This window comes from Gambusia affinis, linkage group LG09 (genome assembly GCF_019740435.1).
Source record: "Gambusia affinis linkage group LG09, SWU_Gaff_1.0, whole genome shotgun sequence".
Taxonomy (NCBI): Eukaryota; Metazoa; Chordata; class Actinopteri; order Cyprinodontiformes; family Poeciliidae; genus Gambusia; species Gambusia affinis.
In genome coordinates this window covers 17,009,068-17,034,980 of record NC_057876.1, presented here as the reverse complement: position 1 = coordinate 17,034,980, position 25,913 = coordinate 17,009,068, and the positions used below count along the sequence as shown (strand labels likewise).

The 25,913-nt window shown below is 38.6% G+C and overlaps 1 protein-coding gene and 1 non-coding gene across 2 annotated transcripts; both read left to right on the top strand.

The window, feature by feature from the left end:
- The first annotated feature begins 4,916 nt into the window (after positions 1-4,916).
- Positions 4,917-23,056, top strand: ehd1a (EH-domain containing 1a). Its single transcript, XM_044126966.1, has 6 exons — positions 4,917-5,767; positions 11,443-11,540; positions 18,125-18,366; positions 19,046-19,216; positions 20,973-21,137; positions 21,915-23,056. Exons 1-6 carry the CDS (start codon positions 5,379-5,381, stop codon positions 22,449-22,451), a joined length of 1,602 nt encoding a protein of 533 aa, XP_043982901.1. The 5' UTR covers positions 4,917-5,378; the 3' UTR covers positions 22,452-23,056.
- Positions 23,057-25,269: 2,213 nt separating this feature from the next.
- trnam-cau lies at positions 25,270-25,343 on the top strand. Its single transcript has one exon. It is a non-coding gene; the product is annotated as a tRNA-Met (tRNA).
- Positions 25,344-25,913: the final 570 nt, after the last annotated feature.

Below are 25,913 nucleotides of genomic sequence, written 5' to 3'. Positions count from 1 at the left end.
CATCATAGACATCATTCATATCAAAAGTTTTATTTTAAGTTCAGGCATTTCAACAGATGCCTGACTGAATATGAAGTTGAGAATATGCATTAGCTCTGTAACATTGCATTTGGAGCCAAAATGTTGACTTTTAAATGCTTCATATTTACAAATCCTTCACTTACTGGATTTTATAAAATAAAAATATTGCTGGGAAACATCAAGCATGCACACCTGGTTTAATTCTCTCTGATAAAAGTTACTCAAAACCATCAAACCAGAACAGGAAGTAAATTTGATCTATGATCCTGTAACATATTGAAGATGTGTTTTAAAACAATCTCTATTGGTTCCTTTGGTTTCTAAATCTGCTATATAAGCTGTGAGCTTCCTATTGGCCTGAACGATTTGATCCTATCATGGATGGTATGTTCATCGGTGTTCAAGCTATATAATTTGCTGATTGTTATATGCAGGTTGGGTCTGTTACATATTTACAGTAAGTGTAATGATTAATTTTTCTCTACCCCACGCAGTCTTAAGCAGCTCTCAGTCACGAGTTCATCCATTACTCAGACTTTCCTCTCAGCCACTCACTGATTTTCTTTCACACTTTTAACTGTAATTGTTTGCGTCTGTTTTCCTCCTACTTGCAGGGTTAATTTGGTAAGTATGAGCTTTGTTCATTTGTATTTGTTTATCAAAGTGATGAGCAGTTAAGAAAAAGACATGTTACATGTCAATCAAGTTTTAATCCTGTTTTTCAGAAAAATACAGGATGTTGTTTTGGTTAGCGATGGTACATTTATGCTATTTTGGCAGTAAAAAACTGATTCTATATGTAATCTTAAACAGAGAGCTTAAATTTCACAAGAAAGTATTTTTTAGAACATTAAAAAATTTCAAAATTGAATAAAAGTTGATCAGGTTCAAACATTTCTGTGTTTGCTTCTTGGAAACAAGTTGATGCATGACTGTTTGATTTGCACAGATCTTAATTGACTGATGCCATCATATTTCTTTTGAAGATGACATTCTATAAAAGTATAATGTAAAGATTTTTGCTGGTGTTTCTTGTTCAACTATTATTGAAAATGTGCCAGTTTATTTCTTTTTGATCATAATAATTTACCAGTACTTGCAAGGCTTCGTATTGGAAAGATCCTCTGAATAGAGATGGGCAAAGTTGAAAGCAATAATAGGGATAAAGGTCTTTTTAGACTAACTTTGAATTGCTTTATGGCTCTGTTTAATTTCTTTTACAGGGGACAGGTTAAGAGTCAAAGTCCACCAAGGATAAGTTGAGTCAGATTTTGTAACATAAAGATGAAGCGTGCCTAAAGGAAGAGACAATGATCTATTTTAATGCCATTTTAATGCCTTGATATAAAACTTTAAAAAAAAATAGAGTTCAAATTCAAGTTGGTTTTTTTTTGCCACAAAGCATCTTGCTCTCAACACCCTTTACACATTTATTGAGTGAATGACTCTGATTTTATTGGAGTCAAAGGGTGGAATGTAATCTCAGATGTTGTAAATACAAAGATTAGGTTTATGATATTTCAGTGATAATTCATCAGATGTGGCTGCTATCACACGGAGACTCAACTTTAGGACGGGCAGTAAAATGGTGTGACTTCATGTGATCACTGAGTTCAACAAAAGAGGGCAGCATTTTATCACACAACTTTACAGAGACTTTGCCAGGCAGACTTAAAGAGACAATTACAACGCCAGAAATTATATTTGGGTTAATATTTAAAGGCCATCTAATCCTTGTGGAGGTAAAACGGAGGCTCCTGCTTTGACTCGGTTCTCCACTGAAGACTGGAGAGCCGGATCTGGGGGGGAAACCTTTTACTCGGGTCAGTCAGCTGTGTTGTTTCTGCGGGTCTCACCAGCTGTAACAGCATCTCCATTTGGAAAAACTGTGGCATCCAGTGGAGCTGCTGTTATCTGTGGAGGGACACCTCTCCTCATCGGAACGCCACACAGCTCCTTCTGCAGTTTGTTTTAATTAAAAGGTCGATGGTTGCTATCAAATAAAATGTATTGTGTAAATCCAGTTAAGGTGTGACTGTTTTGTTTTTTTCCCCCATACAGATTAAACTAGTCTAACACACTGCCTGATATGATGGTCATGCTGCTTTTCACTGTCATAAAAATATCTAAGCAGTGATTTAACCTAATACCTCTAACCTTTCACAGGTCAATACATTTTAAAATTATTTTAAAAGCTCCATTTATTTCAGCAACTTAATTTAAAATGTAAAAAAATTCTGTTATTTAATTCAGTAATTAAATAGTTAATTCAGAATCTTAATTTAAATTTTTCATTTAGAAATTAATTAGCGGTCTGCAGTGTTGTAAAAACCTAGTTGCCCCATTACAAAGTCCTTCTGTTTTTGCTTTTTATTTTTTTTGCTCATAAATAGTTCAGATTATCAAATACATTTTCATATCAGACAATAACAACCAACGCAAATACAAAAAGCACAGTTCAAGTCAACCTGGTACTAAAAAATATCACCCCATTTAGTTAAACCATGAATTAACTAAAAATAACTATATGTATCCATCATACCCTTCAGCCCTGATCACTGCCAGGCCTGAGACAATTTGAAAGGAAATAAGGTGAAAGATCTCAAAAATGGATAAGAAGTAAAACCTTTGACATTTGTTGGTCTGGAAAGAATGACAAGTAGTTTTTCTTTTTTTTTTTAAGGATTTAGTACTTCAGAGACCAGAACTCAGTGGTTCCCTCTCTGTAGAGTGAGACCTACCAGAATTACTTCAGTAACATCAAAAACTTATCCAGGTTGTCACAAAAGAACCAAATATACGAACTGAAACACTGCAGATGTCATTGACTTCTCCCAAAGTTGGTGCTCTGGATTCAACAGTAATAAAGATAAAAACAAAAAATGACATCCATGTGAGAAGCCACTCCTGCCTGAGAGAACACTAAGGTCTGTCTCACATTTGCAGAAAAGCATCTTAACGACTGTCTGGGGTTTAGTTTGAGGCGCTTTCTTGCATTAAAACCTGGATAACTAGCCTTAACTGGTTAAATCATAAATTCTACTTTCTACCACAAAACATTCAGCCTTCATTTTTTGACATTGAGCTTGAGTTCAGCTGGGCTAGAAAGCAAGACGATAATCCAAAGCACATCATCAAGTCCAACACTAATTGGCTCACAACAAACAAAATGAAGCCTATGGAGCGGCCTAGTCAAAGTCCAGCCTCAAATGTTAGGTAGTGGTTCATCTTGCCAAAGGTGGCGCAACCTGTTGGAATGGGGTGATAACTTTTCATATAATGTCACATTTATTTGAATAGGTTTTTCTTTTGACCAAGTACAAAAATGACATCATGATTTTAAACTATCTTTTCTATTTACCCATTTGATGATCTGAAATGTTTAAATGATTAAAAGAACAAAAAACCCATAAAAAAACAGCAAAAGCGTTTTAAAGATTGAAATAAATAAACTTTTCAATGGTCTGACTTATTGAGAAGCAACTGGATACTGTATGTGAATACATGCACAATTCATGTAAACAGTAAGCAATTTCCTGAAATACATGTTGAAATGCTTTCCATAAGTGCAAAATCCCCAAAGTCCCCAAAGACTATCAGTAGTGGGTGGACAAGAGGATTTAGTTACGGCAGAAATAAAAATAAAACCAAAAGTGAAATTAAACTGTGGTATTATAGAACCAGTGGGTAATTCAAAGAAGCCTCTTGAAACTAAAAGCAAAAGGACACATGACTAAGTGAAGCACAATGAAACCCGTGTGTATATTACTGAACAGATGTCCTAATCCCCATCCTAGAAAGATGATTCACAGCCCATAAATGATGATGAAGTTAGAACGTGTAGCAGAAAGGCAACACAGTCATGCTAACTGTGACACTGAAAGGGACAAAACTGAACCAATTCACAACATGCTGAAAAGATGCTTAAGGATCAGACACTAATCAACACAATGATTAGTGTCTGGGAATCAAAGTGATGACAGAGGAAAGCAAAAACTATCTGGGTTATGTAAACAAATCTCAAATGTGCAAAATGGTTTCAAGCAATGAGGTAATAAACACATGTATGAATAAGAAACACACAACTGTAACAGCTGAATCCACGTTTTATTTTTGTTGAAAATAAAACATGTTGTTGTTATGTTGTTTTTTAATTTGAGGAGAAAAAATGCTTAAATATGCATTTGTAGAAAATGCATATTTTCTACAAATATGCATTTTCTACATATTTGTAGAAAATGGACATTTTCTACAAAAATGCATGTTATTTGTAGAAAATAACATGCATAAATACTTGTTTGAAATATTTTTATTGCAGACACAGTCAGTCATAACGGTCACATTTCAAAATTATAAAATATTTGTCATCTTCCCCCCCCCAAAAAAAACAAAAAACAAATACACACTAAAATCTTTGTCATATCAATAGATGAATAAATAATAGACGGATATCATAGATAAATTCAGTTTTGATGAATGAACTTAAAACGGGTTTAAACTCAGAAACAACTGGCTTGTGCTTGAAACAACAAAACATATTGTGCTATATGGCAAATGTTTAGTTTATAATACATCATAAAATGTTATTTCTTACTAACATAACAGACAAGTTAAGGCGTGTCTGACACTGTTTAATCAACAAATGGAGTTTAACTAGTCAATATTTTAACCACATAAAACATTATTGACTTGAATTTTAAAATGACGAATTTACTTTATTGGCACAAATTACGTCTGGTAGCAATATATTTTTCCTTCCTCAAGCAGCCATTTATATATCAATTCACAGTATTTGTTTTTTTATCTGCCGATGTAATGCTCGTCATAAAGTTATTAGGGACATGGCGTGTTGTTTTAATTATATGTTACCTCAGCCCGTGGATTCCAAATATTCTGATGACGTATACGGAATTTACTGCTTTCGTTCGTTGAGACTTTTATTGTGAAGTAGCACTTCCGGTGATGGTGGTTCTTAACTGACAGCCAGGTGCTAAGAGAGAAGCTATTTTCAAAAGGTTTTTAACGGCTTTTCCACTCACAACCTCGGTGCATTTGATGGAAACTGTCTGCCGGGAGCCTGGTATTCAAAGTGCGGTAACGGTGGCTGTGTTGAATTAAGTTAAGGTTAGCTGAACGGAGGCCTCTCATTAATGAGTAAGGCTCTTCCGTGCGTGGCCACTGGTAAGCTAACGCAGAGGAGGGTGGGGACTAAACTTGCAAGACCTCGCCCCAGTCCTTGTTTCACTCTCGAGCTCACAGACAGCTAATCTCCTGTCGGCGTGAGAGACCTCTCACAGCTTAATTAGACAACCATTCAAGGGGAGACCGACACAGCTGAAGGGTAAAAACCAGCAAACATGTTCAGGAAGACCTTGAAGAAGGACCCCGAGCTGTTCCAGAACGTGTCGGAGGGGCTGCGGAAGCTTTACCGAACCAAACTGTTCCCGCTGGAGGACACGTATCGGTTCCACGACTTCCACTCCCCGGCGCTAGAAGATGCCGACTTCGACAACAAGCCAATGGTGCTCCTGGTTGGGCAGTACTCCACCGGTAAGACCACCTTCATCCGGCACCTCATGGAGCAGGACTTCCCCGGTATGCGCATTGGCCCCGAGCCCACCACGGACTCTTTCATCGCGGTGATGCACGGCGAGCAGGAAGGGGTGATCCCGGGTAATGCCCTGGTGGTGGACCCCAAGAAGCCCTTCCGTAAACTCAACGCTTTTGGAAACGCCTTTCTCAACAGGTAACAAACCCCCTGTGAACTTTAAAGTGCTCACTAAAAAACAAGCTTAGATGGTAATACCTGAGTTTTTAGGTTATTCTTCAAAGGTGAGTGTTTTCACTAATTAGTGTAGGGAGCAAAAGTCTCATAAAGACATCAAATGTGATTTAAACAACCTTCCTACAAGTCCTAAAATGCACCACACCTTTTTTTTTTCTTGGGAAAATTCACATTGTGCTGTTGAGCAATCCTCACTGAAGTGCCCCGAGTGTGAAAGGTTTCCTTCTTTCATCATCCTAAAGGAATGCACTTTAGTGTCAGTAGACAGGTGGAAGCGCCATCTGTGTGTGTGTGTTTATAGCAAAGAGAAAAGAAGGTGCTTTCCAATGGTTTAATCAATTAAAGGAAGCTCTTTTCCTTTCACTTGGGTACAAATCCACATCACGGTACACTTTCTTTTTTTTGGTTTTAGGTATTTAAAAGTACTTTTCAAAATTCTTCTGGATAGATTAAGTCCTGAAGAAACAGCATGTTCCTTGGAATCTAGATAAATTTGAGCTATGCGGCTAGGCAGCATGCTGACCTTGTTGTGTCCTTTTAAGCCAGGGCCATAAGTTTCACGTCCCTCTGGCTGTATAAGTATTACAACACCAGCCAGCTCCTATAACTAGGCTCAGCTGTGTTTCAATGATGTCTTTAATTCAGTTGTTTGCCAAGAAAGTAATTCATTTGGCCAAAAATCTAAGATCTATAAGAAAGTGTTCTTCATTTTCCCCTTAAAGTTAAGATCATATCTGGTTTTAATATTCAAAATGACGTGGGATTCCTGAACCTAATTCATCCCAAACTTTGAGAAAGTTTCACTGTGTTATAAACTGCTAAGCCGTCTTAACTTTCTCTCAAACCCTGGTGAAGTATCCCTTGTTTTACAAACGTCTGAATAAATGCTTCCTAGAAATTACTGTTCATTTGCTTTTCAAAATAAAACAGGAGATGAAACCAACCTCTTATAAACTCGCTGCTTGTGTCCCATAAAGTCACAGAGGGTTAGATGTTTTACTGTCTATCTACAGTGTGGTGGTGTGGCTGTAAAGCTATCAGATGTTTCATTTTTGTTCAAATTAATTTGGCTCAAGGGAGGTCGTTCTGTGAGAGTGATTATTCAGATAGTTTGGGACATTCCAGACTGCTTCCCATAGGATTGTTGGAATGGATTTTCCCGTCTTATGAATGACTTTCGTCTTTCCTAAAGCTCAAATGAGTCGGAGGTATTTCCCAGGTCAGGTTTCTTTTTGAACAAACTGACACAAATGGACATTACATATATTGGGAATGATATTAAATAAAAGCAGTGGTATGATTTAAGTTGAAGTGAAATCCAGAGACACTTGGTACTTTCCCCCAGTTTTCCGCTAGCTTAAATGAGCTCCTCCCAGTTGGGCTTGAAGAGCAAAGGTATGACTGCTTGCTTAAAGCTAAAACACCTGATCTTGTTATACAATGTCTGTATTTCCTATGAGCTCAGACATCCTATAACATGACGTCACTTCCTGGTTGAGCATGCAGGACTCTCCCCTTCTATCTTCCAGATAATGTGAACTACAGAGAAACGTCCAGCTAAATAGATAGCCAGAATACTGTGCAGTCTGGTTTTGTTTAGTTATTGTAATCTTAATTTGCTGTCGACATCACATTGTTTGTTATGTTGCCACGAGTTGTAGTAAGATAAACACTCAAGTTGGGACTTGCTCAGTTGGGCCTCTTTCCTATTATCAATATCCTTTGACATTCCTTCCTGGAATTATGTGGAGTGTTGTTCTTATCTTCAATGGGAGCAAGCGTCTGCCAAGTAACCATCATTCATAATGAGGAAAGTGTAATAATTATAATTCACATATCACTTTTAAAGAGTAGGAAATGTTGTTTTTTGTCAGACATTATTTATCACTCAAACTTCATTAAAGACTAAAAAGGAAAGCAGATAAGACTTAATTTAAACAATGGCTTATTGTTTGTTACATCCTTTGTCAAGTTGTTGAGTCAAGTACTTTCATATTATGTAGTTTTATTGAATTCAGTCTGCATCTACGTCTCAGGCTCATAGGGGAATATTTGAAGCTGTGCTTAAGATAAATAAAATGTTTATTAAAAATTCTGTCATTATAGAGTTGTAGGTCTATTTTTAACTAATTGGACCACATACTTCTGATTCAGAACAGGAATTTACCTGACTCCCCAACTGTGAAGCAGGATAACTCCAGTTTGTGATTTATTTATGTTTTTCAAAATAATAAAGCTAGTTTATGTTTTAAAGCTGCAGTAGGTAACTCGTGCAAAAATATTTATTGCATATTTATTAAAACAGTCACTGTCCAGGTATAATATGAAACAGATGAGCTGTGAAGAAAATTTGATCTCCTCTATATTTTCCCTGGTTGGTCAGAAACAACTGGAGGAGGGTCTGGGTGTCGTCTGTCACCCTTATGCTCCTCACACCCTCATCCTTACCCTCTGCTGTGCTACAGCTCCTCCCCCACAACAGAGCCTGCTGTGAATGCTAAGACTAGTTAGCATTCATGTCACAGCTGCAGCAGACCGACAATCTTGAGCAGTGTGTTCATGAATAGGATTGACAGCACTAAGACCCTCCTCCTGGCCCTGATTGGTTTTCTTACTGAGTGATGTATTTCTGTAGAACCACAGGAGAGAGGCCAAAGAGCTTTGTTTAATTAAAATGTTATTTGTTTTTATTTTAGTTCACAGATTATTTCTTATAAAAAAAACTCCCAAAGCAGAGTGGCAGTTTTAACATTAATGTAAACATATTTTTATAAAAGTTACTTTCTTGACCCCCGAGATCAATCAGTGCCCTTAGAACCACCCAGAACTTGTTCCTTTTAAATATTAGAAACTGTTTTTTCTTCAATACCCCATATATTAGAAATTATTCTGTTATCACTAAAACATGAAAATACATCAGAGTTTTCATATGGTGATTAGTTTTACATCCACAGTAATCTGATCAAGATTAATCAAAAGCACATTGCAGCTAGAACACAAACTCTGAAACCCAGACACATGCTTTCTGATTAGAGGCTTCATTTTGTTTCAGGGTTTTAGGTTTTTGCAGTGTTGTTGTGTCCATGGGGTGTAATACTGTACACATTAGTAACTGTAATCTACATTTAGTGTTTCAGCTGGTCTGGACAAGTAGTAAAAAGTAAATTTCACCTGAAAGTTTCACTTGATCATGTTGCATCAGCCAGCTGCTGTAGTCCTGCCATTTCTAAAAGGTGGCAATAAAAAATCAAGGATCAGACTCTTAATTGGTTGAGTTGATGAGATTGTGATGTCAGCCCTTCCATGCAGCTTATAACCATAGTTATTCAGTCTGCAGATTAGCCCTTAACTACCATACTCAGATGGGTCTTACCTTCAGAGTAAGCAGTTATTTATAAAGAGCATAAACAGAAATCAGTCATAAGTTTCTCACACATTCAGCACCTGCTTTTGAGAAAACCTTATGTTGTTTCTGATTAGCTTTTTGTCAACTGAGTGTCCTCAGAATTAACTCGATAGTACTAATAAAACATTTAGTAGTTTTATTAGAAGGCGTTTGCCTTTTGGTTCTGATGTTCGGTACTTTCTGTGCCGCTGCAGTCTGGGGCCCCCCAGTGTATTTTTGTGTTTTCTGTAAGCCGTTAGTCAGTAAAACTGGAGTCAGCAAAGCTTAGGTTCCGCTCTGGCCCACACTGTCCGGCTCCATCCCGTCCTGTTGTTCCAGGGCGCTGACTTTGCTCTTTACTGAGTTTGGGCCAGAGCCTTGCGAAGCCTCACGGTGTGCTTCAACAATACACACCCAAGGTATGTGGAAATTTTTATAGACAACTGGAAACAAAAAAAATCATGATTCAGATTTTTTTTTTTTTTTTTTTTTTTGAAGGAAGAAATTTGGAAAATTGCGATTGGTCATGTTTCCAGTGCGAGTGACAGCCGGTTCGTTTCCTCTTCAATATGGGAAGCTGAAGTTACGATGAGAAAGAAGGCTGAAGGTCAGGAGGCGTGTGTCATGACTGGAGGAGAAAGTTCAGATATGATGTTAAATGTTTTCCTTTGTCCTCATCCTGAACTGTCCCAACAGTGACGATTGTTCTCCAGTCTTTATGATTAATTATCACACAGTAGATGAGTTCTTGTCTCTGCGCCTGCACATTGTTTCTGAGAATTTCAGCTCAACGTGATCCTAGCATTTTGTCCCGCAAAGCATAGCAGAGACAGTTAGATGGAAAACTTGAAAAAATTTTCCAACTGAATGACATTTGATAAAAGATCCAAGGAAGAAGGAGAGGGAAAAACCAGAATGGTTGCTATCTTTTCCTAGCAGTGTCACTGTAAGGTGACACCACTATTCAGCTCTCAATGGAAGGAGTCATTTTCCTACCTTCTGTTTTTCTTTTTTTGCCTGGATCTTGCTCAGTTTTTCCATTTCCAGGATCTCTGTTAGGGTTAGTAGTACTTGTGTGGTTGGAGCAGGAATGTGAAAGCATGGTTTTCCCAGTCTTATGACCCGGTGCCTCTGAGCTCATGCTGTGAGTATCGGTTCTGTTTGGCTGAAGGGGCAGCAGAGTGAGACATAATACTCTCAGCTATGGGGTGTCTTAACAATCTAACTCTTTGTCCTGAGTGGATCTGTGTGTTTTGGTATTAAACAAGTCATCTTCTCCCACACTTTGTGGCATGTGTGCCTCTGCTCTTCAGATTTCTGTTGGCGTGTGCGACTCCCCTTTATGGTTTAAAGGCCTGTGAACATCCTGAGGCGCTCCACTGTTGTAAATCATGTTGATCTGGGAAAGAGTCAGACCTACAATTTTAAGATTTATTGTTTGTTTTTCCAATAATTTCCATATTCATCTTCCTAACATCATCGTCTTTATGCTGTCTGAAAATTGGTAGCCATGTTGTCTCACTTTTGTTGTTGGAAAAATACACAAACGACAGTTAAAGTTTCAACGTGAGCTCAATTAGCCGGTCAAGCTTGATTAATGTTTGTGTATTAGATCTTCACACAGGTATGCAACATTATCTGCATCTTTACGACTGTTTATACCTCTAAATACTTGTTTGTGTTCCCACACAGTCTGGAAAAGTCTGTTTAGGTTGGATGATTATGGATGTTTTCATACAATTTGGATGAATTGTTTTTAAATTCCCCCAAAACTGTAATGCAAGCTTTAGATGAAAGTTGAAAAATTGCAATAATCAGTAATGTAACATTTTTGTGGTTGCAGCTTTGGGGTGTGATGGTTTCTTCATTTTCTTCAGAAATTGCATGCTTTATATAATATAGCTGTGATTAGAAAAGTTAAAGTTTCTCCTACTTTCAAAAAGAACTTTAAGTTTTGAACACTAAATAATAAATTGCAAAATGTAACTTAAGACTTATAATGGCAAACCATTTTGCCAAAAATGAAATAAGAACAATTTTGTTCTGTAACGCTAAATAAGGGATTAATAATGACTTTTTAGAGAGCAAAAAGTGAATATCTTCAGTTTGCTCATGAAAGCCAATATGTGTTAAAACAAGCTCACTCAACTGGTTTTCTCCGGGCCTAGCGCCCCTATCCCTCTCTACTTTCGTTTTTGTCTCACTCTAACTTACTCTCCTTCTCTCCGTTCTTTGTTCCCCCTCCGTCTAGATTCATGTGTGCCCAGATGCCCAATCCCGTTCTGGAAAGCATCAGCATCATTGATACTCCTGGAATCCTATCTGGAGAAAAACAGAGGATAAGCAGAGGTCTGCTTCACGTACACACACGCGCACGCCCACACACAAATTTACTTGTGTTAGTTGCACCACACCCCCTGATCGAAAACCCCTTAGTGGTGAAAATGTACAGCCTTGCACAAATGCAAACTAAACCAAGAGGAAGTAATGAGTTCAGATATAAAAAGAAAGCATCTATATATTTGTCTTCTTTTTCAAGTGTTTTTTTGTTGCTCGCCGAGTGCTCCTGCACTGAAACTGTAGCAGTCTGCTCAGAGGGCTGTCAAACCTGTATTTAACTCCTCTGACGCCAGAAGGCAACGCATAACCAGTTCTTGTCAGTGTAGCAGAGAAGCACACAGCTCGACAGAAACAAGGAGAGGCCGTGTAACATTCATTTCCTGCCTTTTTGTGTGGAGCTTTCTACGGCATCTTCTGTATGTACCGTTATTAATGCTGCCCTTTCTTTAACCCACAAGGGATTTTGATCCTCTTTGGTTATTTTTGGCTCTAGTAGCCCTGTGCTGTAATTTTTTATTTCCCAGTGTGCTGTTTGATTAAAACATTTCATATTTTTTGACTTGCTGCCACAACAGCCTGACTTTCAGGGTCATTAGGTTGTTGCTGCATATGTGCTTTTTAAAAAAAGCTTTTGGTGAGTTTACAAAACATGCAGAGAAGATAATAATACAGCTGATCAAAGCTTCTGCTTTTTGTACCTGATTTATACTGTAGTTAGTTTATGAGGAAACTCACATACAGTGAGGTTTTGTTTTTGTTCCTTGATTAAAGGAAGTGAAGTAAAATGGCAAAGTCCATCAGTCTGCTCTAAATGACTGTCTCTTATTTCACAAAGGAAGCAACACACAAATAAAAAAATACCAAGTAGTTTAGAATACTTTTTTTTAAGCTAAATTCAGTGCAAAACTAGCCATACTATCTATAGTTTTTTGTTTATTTTTACAACCTCTAATCTTTTTTTATTTGGCTTTGATATGATAGATCAACATATAGTCTATTATATAGTGGCATGAAGGGAACTGCAGCATCGTGGAGAAAATGATGCTGCAGTTTAAAGCACAATTTAGGTTATAAACTTGAGCACTGTTAAATTCATCATCTAAAAAAATGGGCCAGACAAAAGTTTTGTTTAGAGACGCAGCTGCGTGGCCCATTGTGTCTGTGGAGGAGCTGCAGAGATTCAAGAGGACAGCTTGCAATCCACAAATCTGGCCTTTATGTCAAGAAGAAAGTTATAAGAAGTTCTGTTTATAGTTTGCCATAAACTACTTCAACCACGCAGTAAACATGTTGAAGAAGATGCTCCTGCAAATTTCTTTCTTCTTGTTCCGACTGAAATTGAGAAATTTTGAAAATAAGATGAGCAAATCTTGTAGAGACGTATTTCAAGAGAACAAATATGTTCTGCTGATATATCCTGGTAAAATACATTCATGTTTGTGGTTGTAACTTGACAAAAATGTAGAAAAGTTCAAAAGGTGTGAATACTTTCACAGCACACTACATTCAGACACTTCTACTTAAAGGTCACTTTGAATTAAAAATTAGTTTTGAAGTTCTTAAAAGAGATGAATGTCGTGATAATGTTTCACACACCACTCTCAAAAAGTTAGATGTTTGGCTTTTGGATGAAACTTAAAGAAAATGCAAAAAAGTTAAGGAAGTTAAGGAAATCACCTTTGCATAGTTCTACTTATCTTAAGCAGTGCTTTGAAACAAAAGCTAACAGCAGTGGCGGGTGACTCTTCCAGTCTCTGTCTCTCTGTTTCAACCTTGGCGCTGAGCCACTTCATCTGGGAACATCCTGTCTGAAGCCTCGCCATGCCGAGGTGCTGCTGATCAGATGTTGGGTGTCGCCTTCGCCTCCTGATGTCAAAATGTGAACCTGATGAGAAAGACTGTTTAAATACCAGCTGATTGAACCAAGTATTTATCGATCGATTTGTGGATCAAACACCTGTTGTGAGTTTTGCAGGTTTAAGCTTCTTGTCAGAGAACTGAAACACCGAACGTGTTCATTCAGTAGTTCAGAGAAGGTCAAATAGAGGTCACCTCTAAAGGTCGCAGTGAATATCCTTAAAGCTTTGTGAGCAGTGTGTTTGTTTTGTTGCTATGACGAAGCATGTCCGTAGTTCAAATGTATTGGAGGTGTTTGCATGAAGGAAGAGGCCGACCCAGGCTGAGGTGACCTTCTCTGACAGAGGAGTGGAGCAAATTCACGGCTTCCTGTTTTGTTTCTCTTCATATACACTTGCATATTCCTACTCTCAGCCTTTTCTGAATGAACGCCATCCCGGACTCTGTGTCTGTATAAACATGGATACAGTAGGGTAATCCAGACATACTGTACGGTCTGTGTCGAATAAAAACAGACCTGTGCAGCTCATCTGTGACGGGCACATGGTTGTCTGGACCTTTCTGCAGGAAACTTTACGTCGGTTCTTGTCTGATATGTTCCAGCAGTACTTCATTCTTAACTCAATCCTGCTCATCTGAAGAAAAAACTCCCAAAGGCAATGAACTGTAAAATCCAACTCGTGAATGCTTCCCTCTTGTTGAGAAACTCTGTGGGCTTTTTTTGATTAGGCCAGCATGTACGCCTCAGTTCTTGTTCCTGACTAACCTATGAAGTTGCTAAAACTATAGTGAAACTGTGATTTTGCAGAACTATCTGTTGACTTTCTCATAGTTACCTCTGATTTGTCATTTCCCAGTAGCACTTTAAATCCCTTCTGAGGAAACAGTAGAGTTATATAGTCTGAGAAATCAAATCAAGATTTCAAGGTAAAAGTGCCAATAATAAATTGAGGACCCTGATGGGTCTCTCAGATGTTTACTGTACAAATATGCCCAAATCTATTCACACCAGCATAAAACTGGCCTTTCTAGTTGTTTAACCAAAACTCTTTCTTTATAGTGAACACACTAATTTGAAAGTAAAATTAATAAATGTCCTTCAAACGTTTATCAATTTTAAGTTTGAAAATTGGCAACTTGAGAACTCCAAGGTTCTCACGTTGCAGCTCAGGAAGCCCTGATGGTACTTGAATCGCCTTTTAGTCTGTGGTTTTAATGCGATGTATTTGAACAATTTGGAGAATTCTGCTGTTTCACTTGGTCTTTTAAAGTCAAAACTTGAATCTGAGAACAATATCAAACAGAAATCAACTCAACAGCCATCCAGTTCCAGGCAGATGTTTCTTGCTCAATGGTGTGGTTAGTGACCAAAGTAACTGCTGCCAGCAATGATGATGCATTTTTCTACACTCAGTTCTTTTGAACATTGAGGCCCATCATCATTTAAGAGGCTCTGTAGTAAGGCTCTTTTTCTACTCTATGGTCTACTGAAAAATAAATAAGGGAAGTTATGTTAAGCCAGCAATGCAATAAAAGTTCAGTAAAATGCAGGATGTACATAAAAGGAAAAGAGCAGTAACGTGTGCATTTGGTTATGGTTTGAAAAACTGTATTTCCTGTACAAGATTTAGGGCTGCACAGTTTTAGCATCTATATCAAGCTACAACCATAATATTAATGAATGATTAACCCATAATTGTGTTCTTTTTATGAATGAAATCTCCCCACCTCTCTTTGTGAGCGTTCACATTTCATCACTAAAAATACATCAAGAGTCGTGAAACTATGTCCAACAATACAGAGTCATTACTGGCAGTAAATGGCACTTGAGGTGAGCAAATATTGTATCCCAGCGGTTCTTTGATTGCACTGTTGCACACATCAGTATCAGGATCAATACTCTTTCAAATGTTGTGCAGCTCTGGAAAAATGTGCTGCGATATAAACAAATCAAAGTGCAAATAAATATATTTTTTTTAATCTAAAAACTTTTCAATGCAGTGCGGCCATATTTGATTCGGACGTCCACTTTGGTATGAGACCTCAGACTTTGCCCGTTCTAAATTAGCCTGAGAGACTATAATAGTGGACTATAATTAAAATATGGAAAATCCCTTTAGGTCACCAGTTGTGAAAGTGAAACATCTTGAGGTAGGCGGCACAATTTTGTACGTGGAAAAAGGTGAGCATGAAACGACCAAAACTGCGAAGCTAAGAAATGACCATCACTCATAAGATTACACAACAATCTGAAAAGTCAAGATCTGCTGCAGGACTGTTTTAAAATATGTCATAAGAGCTACTTGGATAACTTGGTTTTTCCTGAGAAGGGACTTGTTGTAAATTACAGAACCACTGTCCTAAACAGGGAGTTGTTCTAAACCTTCACATTGATGCTCACTGATCTTTATTTGGATCTCTGTTCATATTTGTCATGGGTTTCTGGCCTCTCAGCTGTTGATGCTCTGCACTACAAGTCAGTCTGGGCCTCAGCAGCTGTCAGTGTGTCTGATTCCCTGAAGTGGGTTTCAAATCTAGCTCATGAGGGAATGAACACTGGACCGGCTGCCTTCTGGGCTTTTGGACTTCAGATACGCCTATTCATTTCCCTCAGTGGACATGCAGAGTGCAGCTGCCTCCTACGTTGCTCTCCTCTATTTACACTTCCCTCATACTTTCACTTTCACTCGCCCCCATCTGGCCCTCTGCAATCTTTCCCCTCTCCTGTCTTTATCTCCGTCTCTCTTAAGGTATAGTCAGACGAGGACAAAGGAAGCCATGTTGGAATGTATGTGCAGTAGATCTGGCGGCGATTGAACCGCAGCTGAGATGAGTTTTTACACCAGCTGCATTTTTCTCCAATCAGATGATACACAGCCACTAATCAAAACCACAACTCCTGACTTTCTCTCTGCTGCCTCTTGCTCTGCTTTGAATGTTAACTTTGTAGTTATCCACTCCATAACATTTTGATCTCAGCAGCTCAGGCTTATTATTATTTCTTTTTATTACATGCTAACGTTTTTAGGCATACTAGAAAGCTCTGTTTCAGAACATGCTGTTCATTAACAAGTCAGATTATCCTAAAGGCTCCTGGCAGTCTTTACCTTGATAGACCTGCTCTGTTAACTTAAAACACCTGGTTAAATGTTAACTGGGTAAAAAAAGACGCCTTTTGAAAGTCTTTTCTAAACATCACTTGAGCAACATGACATTGAATTGGAATACATTTGAACTATTGCACTTTATCAAGATCACATGACAGACAAATGAAATCCAATGCACACTTTGAACATCTTACAAACAACTGTTCAATTATAGCTAAAGGTTTGCCTAAGACTAGCCTTATCAACACAAGGTCATCTAGTTAACAGACTGACAGATTATGGAAAACATTAGTTTATATTTTTTAACATAAAATCAGTTCCATCTGACTATTAGTAATTACATTCTCAATATCTTAAAAAAAAGACACTTTAACTATCCTGAATTTTTTTTTTTTTCCCCCCCACCAGGGGGTCCTTTTTGTGGGCTCTAGTGTCCCTTTTATCATGGTAGGCTGACAGGAAGGGGGGAAGAAGAGGGGGAAGACATGCGGCAAGTGTCGTCGGGTCCGGGAATCGAACCCGCGACGGCCGCGTCGAGGACTGGGGGCCTCCAAGCGTGGGGCGCGCTACCCTCTACGCCACCGGAGCACACCCCAACTATCCTGAATTGTAATTCAAGATAAATTAAACCTAATTAAAGATGGCTTTAATTCATTTTGAGATATATTAACAGGAATTGTGAGTAATCTAAATTATAGTTCCAGATATCTCTAAATTAGTCATTTAATTTGGACTGGTCAAATCTCTAGATCTCCTGTCTGAAAATAGACTTTAGATTTTATATCATACCTTTAATTAGAATAATAACTAACCATTTACTTTGACTAGTCATCACTTATATGAAATATGTTTTAGTCAGTAATTGCAGATATCTTGAATTTCTATGGAAAATGGTAAATCTGACATAATCTATACTAGTGAGAAGTAGTGAGTTTTAATTTACTAAAAAGTCAAGTCATACACCAATTTCAGGTATGTGGAACGTAAGTGTGGTAAAAGCGATTTTTATGTTAAAGCAGCCTTCCATCAAAAAGCAGATAAGAGGCTCATTACTCTGGTCAGCAGCTCAGGTTGGAGAATATACATTTATGTAAAAATAGCAAGACAAAGGTTTTTGTTGAAGGCAAACATTAAGAAGTTCTGTTTTCATTTAGCACACAACAGTCAGTGAAAGAAGATGCTGTGATTAGAGGAGACTAAAATTATTATTTTTGACCTAGATCCAGAATGTTGTGTGGCGTGAAATGAACACTGCACATCATCCTGAACACGCTGTTCCCTCTTTGAAACATGGTGGTAGCAGCATCATGCTGGGGGCTGATGCTTTTCTTCCAGATAAGTGAAGCTGACCGAGTAGGACAGAGTTGAGGCTGAGGCAGTAGTTCCCCTTCCAGCAGCACAATGGCTGAACATACAGCCGAAGCAACAATGGAGTGGACTCGATCAAAGCATATTCATGTGTTAGAGAGGCCTCACTGAACCTAAACTATGTGGCAAAGAAGAATGGGCTGAGATTTCAGTCTCGAGGTATAAAGCTGTAAAACGCATAACTCAAAAGCAGAGAAAGTTCGGTCTACGACGCAAAATAAACGGCTCACCCTCCTCTTCCGCTGCTCCTTTTCTCTCCAGGGTACGACTTTGCGGCGGTGCTCGAGTGGTTCGCTGAGCGCGTGGACCGCATCATCTTGCTGTTTGATGCCCACAAGCTGGACATCTCTGACGAGTTCTCCGAGGTGATCCGGGCCCTCAAGAACCACGAGGACAAGATGCGCGTGGTGCTGAACAAGGCGGACCAGATCAGCACTCAGCAGCTGATGAGGGTCTACGGCGCGCTGATGTGGTCACTGGGAAAAATCATCAACACACCTGAGGTAAAGATTTTATTAAACTGTATCAAATTCCTAAGCTTGGTCATTTTGTAGGGATATTGTTAAATTGTCAGTTTACTTTCCACTGAAACTACAAAATGACATCTTCTAAATGGACTAATTAGCAGTTTGACAGACTCTGAGCTTTAGTTAATATTTCAGTGGAAAATCTCTGACCACCTTCGGCAGGCCTGGATAGACATTGTTCTCAGTAAAGCAGGCGGGTAAATCAGTGTTTTCTGACATCTTTGATTTATCCTTTTGTGACGTTCACACCCTGACCGTAATAAAAGCGAAAAAGGGTTTTAATTCCACCTTTTTCAAATCCCATGTCGTGTCATCTGACACGGTCTTATGGTTCTTCCTGACTGTTGGGTTAATGTTTGATCCAGAGCCGTATTCATCGCCTAGAGAAACCTTTGGATCCTGCTGATCATTATTCATTGACTTTCACTCAGAGTTGCATTGAGGAGGTTTAAGCAGGAAATGAACCACAAAACACCCTTTCTATCATTTTATTTTTGCTTCACTGACACCACATTGTGTCACATCCTATTTGCCACTTTTTGTGCAACAACTGTTCCGCTGTCATGTTTGTGACCTCTGATCAAATGTCCTCAGATAAGAGTAAGTGGAGGGAAATGGTGATTATTTTTTTTAACCTGCAGGAACTTTATTTCAGGTGGTCCGTGTGTACATCGGGTCATTCTGGGCTCAGCCGCTGCTGGTTCCTGATAACAGGAAGCTGTTTGAGGCCGAGGAGCAGGACCTGTTCTTGGACATCCAGTCTTTGCCACGCAACGCTGCTCTGCGTAAACTGAATGATCTCATCAAAAGGGCACGTCTTGCTAAGGTTGGTATCAACAAGATCAGAGGGACTGAGTATCTCCAGCAAACCAATCTAATGTTGGGTCAAAATATCACTATATTAGCACGAAATATTGAACAAAAATAACAGGATCTGGTTGCTTTTGGTTAAAACGCAATTCCAGCTCTTAGCTTACTGTGGTTTTAATGCATTGTTAAATAATAAGAGCGATTGGTGGTGCTCCTTCAGTTGCCACACCTTAGCTGAATTGGTAATAAAACCACAAGTAAAAAGGAAATAAGGTATTTTTGAAACACTAAAGAACCCTCCTTGGTTCTTTAACAACCAAGGAGGGATGGAGTTTGATTGGGCTGAAAGTAGTTCCACACTGTCATTTTATTTATACAAATATGTTAAAATGTGACATATTGTAATTGTTTTTATTAAGCACAGAAAACACTCCATTAATAATAAATTAAAATCCTGAATAATCATTGTAGTACTATAAAAATTTTAACAATTTTTATCCAATACAGACGTTTAAGAAAAAATCAAAAACACAATTTCAGCAAAATATTGATTAATCAGACTAATCATCTCTAGGTCTTAGCTTGTAGCTACATTATTGGCACAGTATTTTTTCTTTTGTTTGATCATTCTTTTTTAAATTATTTGAAACATTTTTACATAGCCTTGTCTTGTTCAAGGGAAAAGTGTGACTGCAAGTTCAGTTTTGCAGCTTTATTGTTTTTTAAGTGGTGTCGATGTGAGCATATTGCTGAAAATAAATATGACCACTGCTGCAAGAAAACACAATGCCACATTGTCCATCTCAGTGTGGCACAGTAATCATCAAACTCAGCTGGATTCATGAACCAAGATCCACTAAAATTACCTCAAGTTGAATTAACCTGGTTGATAAAACTGTTGGAAGATCACCGCTATCAGAAAGGTGCGTCTAATCCTCCAGTCTTATTGCTCGTTTTATTGTCTTTCTAATTCTCTTGCACCATACAAATCTTTTCTCCACCCATAACAAAGGTGTTACACAGAAAGTGGTCTCTGTTGTGCAACTTGGAAGCTTTTTCTCATCAACCACAAACAAAATGAAATACAACAGGCAGGGGAGCCTTATTTAAATGGCACATTTCAGTCAAAACCAACTGAAAGTGTTTCTACATAGAAATTAATAGCAACATGAAACACATCAACACTGATTTTGGTCAACCAGAATAAAAAAAGCTGAAGTGTACGTGTCATTTTTGACCTGCCTATTTGGGCCAGATCTGATTCTCATTTAAAAGTGTAAAAGCAAGAAGATATTTTTTTTCCTTCTTAGTTATTTATATTGACATCAGAGGCAAAGTCTGGCTAATGAGGCAGAGCCGTCACGCTAAAACTGAGTTTTACTTTTATTTTCAAATAGTGACATTTTAAGTGTTCTATCTTGTATTTAATGATTAGCACAGCTGGGATTAATGGCCATCTCTTCAGGAAATTCTGAGATTTCTAAAAGGAAACTAATGTTTTCAAATCCAGGATGTTCATGACAGATAAAGGTTGAACGAAGGCCTGTCAGAATAACAAATTTTCCTAAACCATAAATTGTTCCAGACGTTATTGCAATGAATGATAATACTGTTTCATAATGGCATGATAGTATAAATACACCCTGCAAAAGATCAAACTTTAATTCCTAATAAACTTTGGAACATTGGAACTGGAAGAAATTTTAAATGTGCTACATAAACATTTTTAGATTGTATGCTAAAACCATTTTCTTTTCAATGTTGTCTTCCAGGTGCAGGCCTACATCATCAGCTCCCTGAAAAAGGAGATGCCCAGCATGTTCGGGAAAGACTCCAAGAAGAAGGAGCTGATCGCCAATCTGGGAGAGATCTACCATAAAATCGAGAAGGAGCACCAGATCTCACCTGGAGACTTCCCCAACCTTGCAAAGATGCAGGTGAGAGAGAAAAAGAAATGTGGGAGCAAGCCAAGGGTGCATTCACATCAACCCTGTTTAGTTCACATTAATCCAACTCTAGTGCGTTTGCCTAGAAAATTTGATTGGGGAAGGTGTGGATGTGCAATCGAACTCTGGTCTGCCTAAAAGTCGCTCTCGGTTCACTTGAAGTGAACTCTGGTGCGGTTCCAGTGCAAGAGTACCGGAGGAGCTAATTATAGTCCAGGGCATGCTGGGTAAATACAATCAAAATGTGAGTCTAGCAGGAAAAATGGCTTGTGGTCTTTTACCATAGTCAAAATAGAAATACTAAGGCTGCTAAAATTTGACACCATTCCATTTTTGTTCACATTTAGCCAAGAAGAAAGTTGTGCTCTTGAGTTTTCATGTTTTCTTCAGTAGTTCTTGGTTGACAGAACAGTGTGAAGGCAAACCACACCAGCTAAAAATGTAACAAAAGTTACAAATTTGGTCCTCAATCAAACCGACTCTACTGGACTAACAGGTGTGAAAACACCCTTTGTCACAGACTGATTTAAATTGTGTGCTGCATACGGAGTAGAAAAAAACCCTATAGAGTACAATGACCCCTGAACCTTTACTCTTCACATCTCTGCCCTGGTTTCCTGCCACTGCCCTCCAGGAAGGACCAGGATGGGGATGGGATTTATTTTTCCTGGTTTCTCAGGAAATCCTGCTTCTTGCTCAGTGCTTCCATTGGTCAGTCTTGAAGACTGATCTATTTCTATCTTCAATTCCTGTTTTGTTTCCTTTCAGGAGCTGCTGAATGGCCAGGACTTCACCAAGTTTGCGGCGCTGAAGCCCAAACTGCTCGAGTCTGTGGAGGACATGCTGGCCAACGACATCGCCCGCCTCATGGCAATGGTGCGCCAGGAGGAGTCTGCTATGCCGAGCCAGACTGTCAAGGGTGGAGCATTTGAGGGAACCATGACCGGTCCGTTCGGCCACGGTTACGGTGAGGGTGCCAGCGAAGGCATCGACGAGCTGGAGTGGGTGGTGGGGCGCGACAAGCCTACGTACGATGAGATCTTCTACACCCTCTCTCCCATCAATGGCAAAGTGTCCGGTGCCGCTGCCAAGAAGGAGATGCTGAAGTCCAAGCTGCCCAACACGGTTCTGGGAAAGATCTGGAAGCTGGCCGACGTGGATAAAGATGGCTACCTCGACGATGAGGAATTTGCCCTGGCCAATCACTTGATCAAGGTGAAGCTGGAAGGTCACGAGCTGCCGGCTGCGCTGCCTGATCACCTTGTGCCTCCATCCAAACGTGCAGGGACTTCGCTTCAAGATTAAGGAGGTCGGCCGCGTCAACACTCATGTTCAGGACTCTCCGTGCCAAACGTCCAACCACGTGCATGAACAGCTTCGTCCTCCATCATGCTGCGAGTCCCCCAGGCTTCCTGACGCACCGGGACGAGGCGGCGCTGCAACGTGTTTCACCAGAGAGAGACTGGAGTGTTTCTGGGGGGAGGGGAGATATTCAGATTAATATGTGGGGAGGTGATGAAAGGACAGAATGGGTTTATGGAGTCAAGGGCCTGAATGTGGATTCATAATCCTGTGTAAACATGTCTAATAAGTATACAGTCCTATTATAGTAAGTTGATCCAAAGATATATAGTTTTGTTTTTCCATTTGGAGAGAGAGAAAGAGGAAATGAATTGAGACAACTGTTAGAATTACTTTATATTTTTGTATTTCCTGACTGTTAAACTTTTACTCTTTCCAAATGCTTCCCTTTTTGTTATTTTGCCAGATGAATGAAAAGGAGTTGTGTACTGTGAGACTTGTGCTTTCGGAAGAAACACTGATTTATGGTGTGTTAGAAGAAAGCCTTATTCAAAGCCTTTAAAGCTAAGAGATATGAAAAAAATAAATATTTGGTGAATAAACCTGAACTGAGTCACTGTTTTTGTGCTTTTAATTTGTTGCTGAGGTGTTTCTGTGTGTTCGTTTGCCCCCTGCAGGCCAGAAAGCCAAAAGATAGCCAGAGGAGGACGTATAAGGTCATCTATCCATGAAGTTACTTCTGGCCTTCTGAACCAGTGGAAACAGGCGGACACTTAACATTCTCTAGCGGAGTCTGAGGACGCATGGAGATGATTTAAAATGTCAGTCCAAACCCAGACTGAACAGCACTAAGAATAAACAGAACCGGAAGTGCACCCTGTAAAAGTTTGATATTCATTCATCTTTTGGCTCTGAGTGTTGCCGGATGATTGTTTTACCATGTAAACACACCAGTGACGTTGTTCTCCCTCCACTGTGGCGTGTGGCTGAATCACAGCTGAAAGCGCCAGCTTCCGCCTTAAAACACAATGCTACGTTTCAGATGTTCTACTCACGGTCACGCATTTCTGTTTCACAAATGCCCAGTTTGCTCCAGCGTGACTCAAGGCTGTCGGCTTCACATGGTGGTCAGGTTTCATCCGTAAGAGTGCAGAAGCGCCCTCTTGTGTCTCGGCATGGTTATTACAGGACACCACAATTTTCCTTTAAGGAATCACTTGAACAAATGTATTACTTTTTTGATCTATTTAGGGTAGAATATACCCAAATCCTTTTGGATAAATCTTTATTTGGAGTTCACTCGTACCAACATGTCAACACCCAGATCCTTTATAATCTCCCCTAAACTACACTGTGTGAGTGTGAATAACATCCTTAGCATCATTTATAATTGTTACATCAGACCAGTGTTGCTATGGCTATTGATTTTAATCTTGCTGGAGGAACAAACTAAAATAAATTATTAATTTTGAAATGCAGAGTGGTATAAATTTTAAGTGAACTTTCTGAAGTAACATGAGCTGATAAAACACTAAATTTGCACCAAGCAAGTTAAATTTGTCTTATGTAGCTATCCTCAACATTGACAGCAGCATCAACAGGAAGAGATTAGCCATTATTTACGTAGCAACTTTGAGAACGATATAGAAGTTGTTTTTCCATGTGTAATAGCATTTAATTTGTATTAATGTTATTTAAAATAACACTGGCCAACTTCAAAATAAAAATGGCTGAAAAATAAAATCAATACATCAAAATAAAATATTGCTGGAAAACACACCTTTAAGCATGTTGATTTTGAAAAGCATAACAGCATTTCATAAAATCTTCATTGTAGTAAGATCATGCAAGTTTTTCTTATATTGACGAAGACACAAACTTACGTATGGCTGGTTAGCTCAGTTAATTGGAGCGTGGTACTCATAAAGCCAAGGTCATGGGTTCAATCCCCACACTGGCCAACTGAAACAAAAAGTCTTTCAGTAAATCAACTCTTCAAAGTAGCAGGAAGCTTCAAATTAAACCATAATTCATGCTCATTTTTGAAAAACTTTAGAATTTCACTGCTTTTGTTGAGATCATGTAAGTTTTTCTTACATTGATGAATATTCTACATTCTTTGTGGCTGGTTAGCTCAGCTGGTCAGAGTAGGGTACTTGTAATGCCAAGGTCACGGGTTCAATGCCCACACGGGCCAACTGAAATATAAAGTTTTCAGGAAATCAATTCTTCATAATAGCAGGAGGCTTCATATTAAACCATTACGCACATTGATTTTGAAAAACAATAGAACATGAGCTCTTTACTCAAATCTTCATTGTGGTAAGATCGTGTAAGTTTTCTTAAATCCATGGAAACTCGACATTATGAGTTGCCATGTATTTAAGAAAACTCTGTCCAGCTGACGTAGCTCAGCTGGACGAGGTGTGGTGCTAATAACCCTGAGGTAAGTGGTTCAATCCCCATACTGGTCAATGGAAAGCTAAAGTCTTTCAGACAATCAATACTTCAAAAACAAAAGGGTTTCAAAATAAAATCAATACTTCAAAATAAAAAGGGTTTCAAAATAAAATCAATACTTCAAAATAAAAATGGTTGGAAAATAAAATCAACACGTCAAAATAAAAATTGCTCTGAAAAAAAATCAATACTTCAAAATAAAAATGGCTGAAAAATAAAATCAATACATCAAAATAAAATATTGCTGGAAAATACACCTTTAAGCATGTTGATTTTGAAAAGCATAACAGCATTTCATCAAATCTTCATTGTGGTAAGATCATGTAAGTTCTTATATTGACGAAGACACAAACTTACATATGGCTGGTTAGCTCAGTTGGTCGGAGCGTGGTACTCATAAAGCCAAGGTCATGGGTTCAATCCCCACACTGGCCAATTGAAACATAAAGTCTTTCAGTAAATTAACTCTTTGAAGTTACAGGAGGCTTCAAATTAAACCATAATTCAAGTTTATTTTGAAAAACTATAGATGTTCACTGCTTTTGTCAAGTTCATGTAAGTGTAGTTTTGAGTAGATTTTATTTTAATTTCCGGGGGAGCACACTGTGCGTCTGTGTCACTCCACACTGCTTGTGTCTCATTAATGTTAGCAGATGTTGGCAGGTCTGATGTGGTCTTGAGATTCTGTTTCAAACTGAGTTTATACACCTCTGGAAAAAGTTATAAGTTTCTCTGATTTTACTCTTTATAGGTATACGTTTGAGTAAAATGAACATTATTTTTTTAATTCTCTGAATTACTGACATGTCTCTTAATTTTGTTTGTGAATGTATGTAAATAAGATTAAGTTAGATTTGGAAAACCCCACCAACAAACATCTTCTCATGGGTCTTAGACCTGCTGAGTGCTAAGCACCCCTAAAGGTCAGATCCTAGAGTTTTGTTTGTATTATTTGCTTTGATGTATTTCTATGTTGGTCTAATTAAGCCCCTCAGCTCTTGGTGT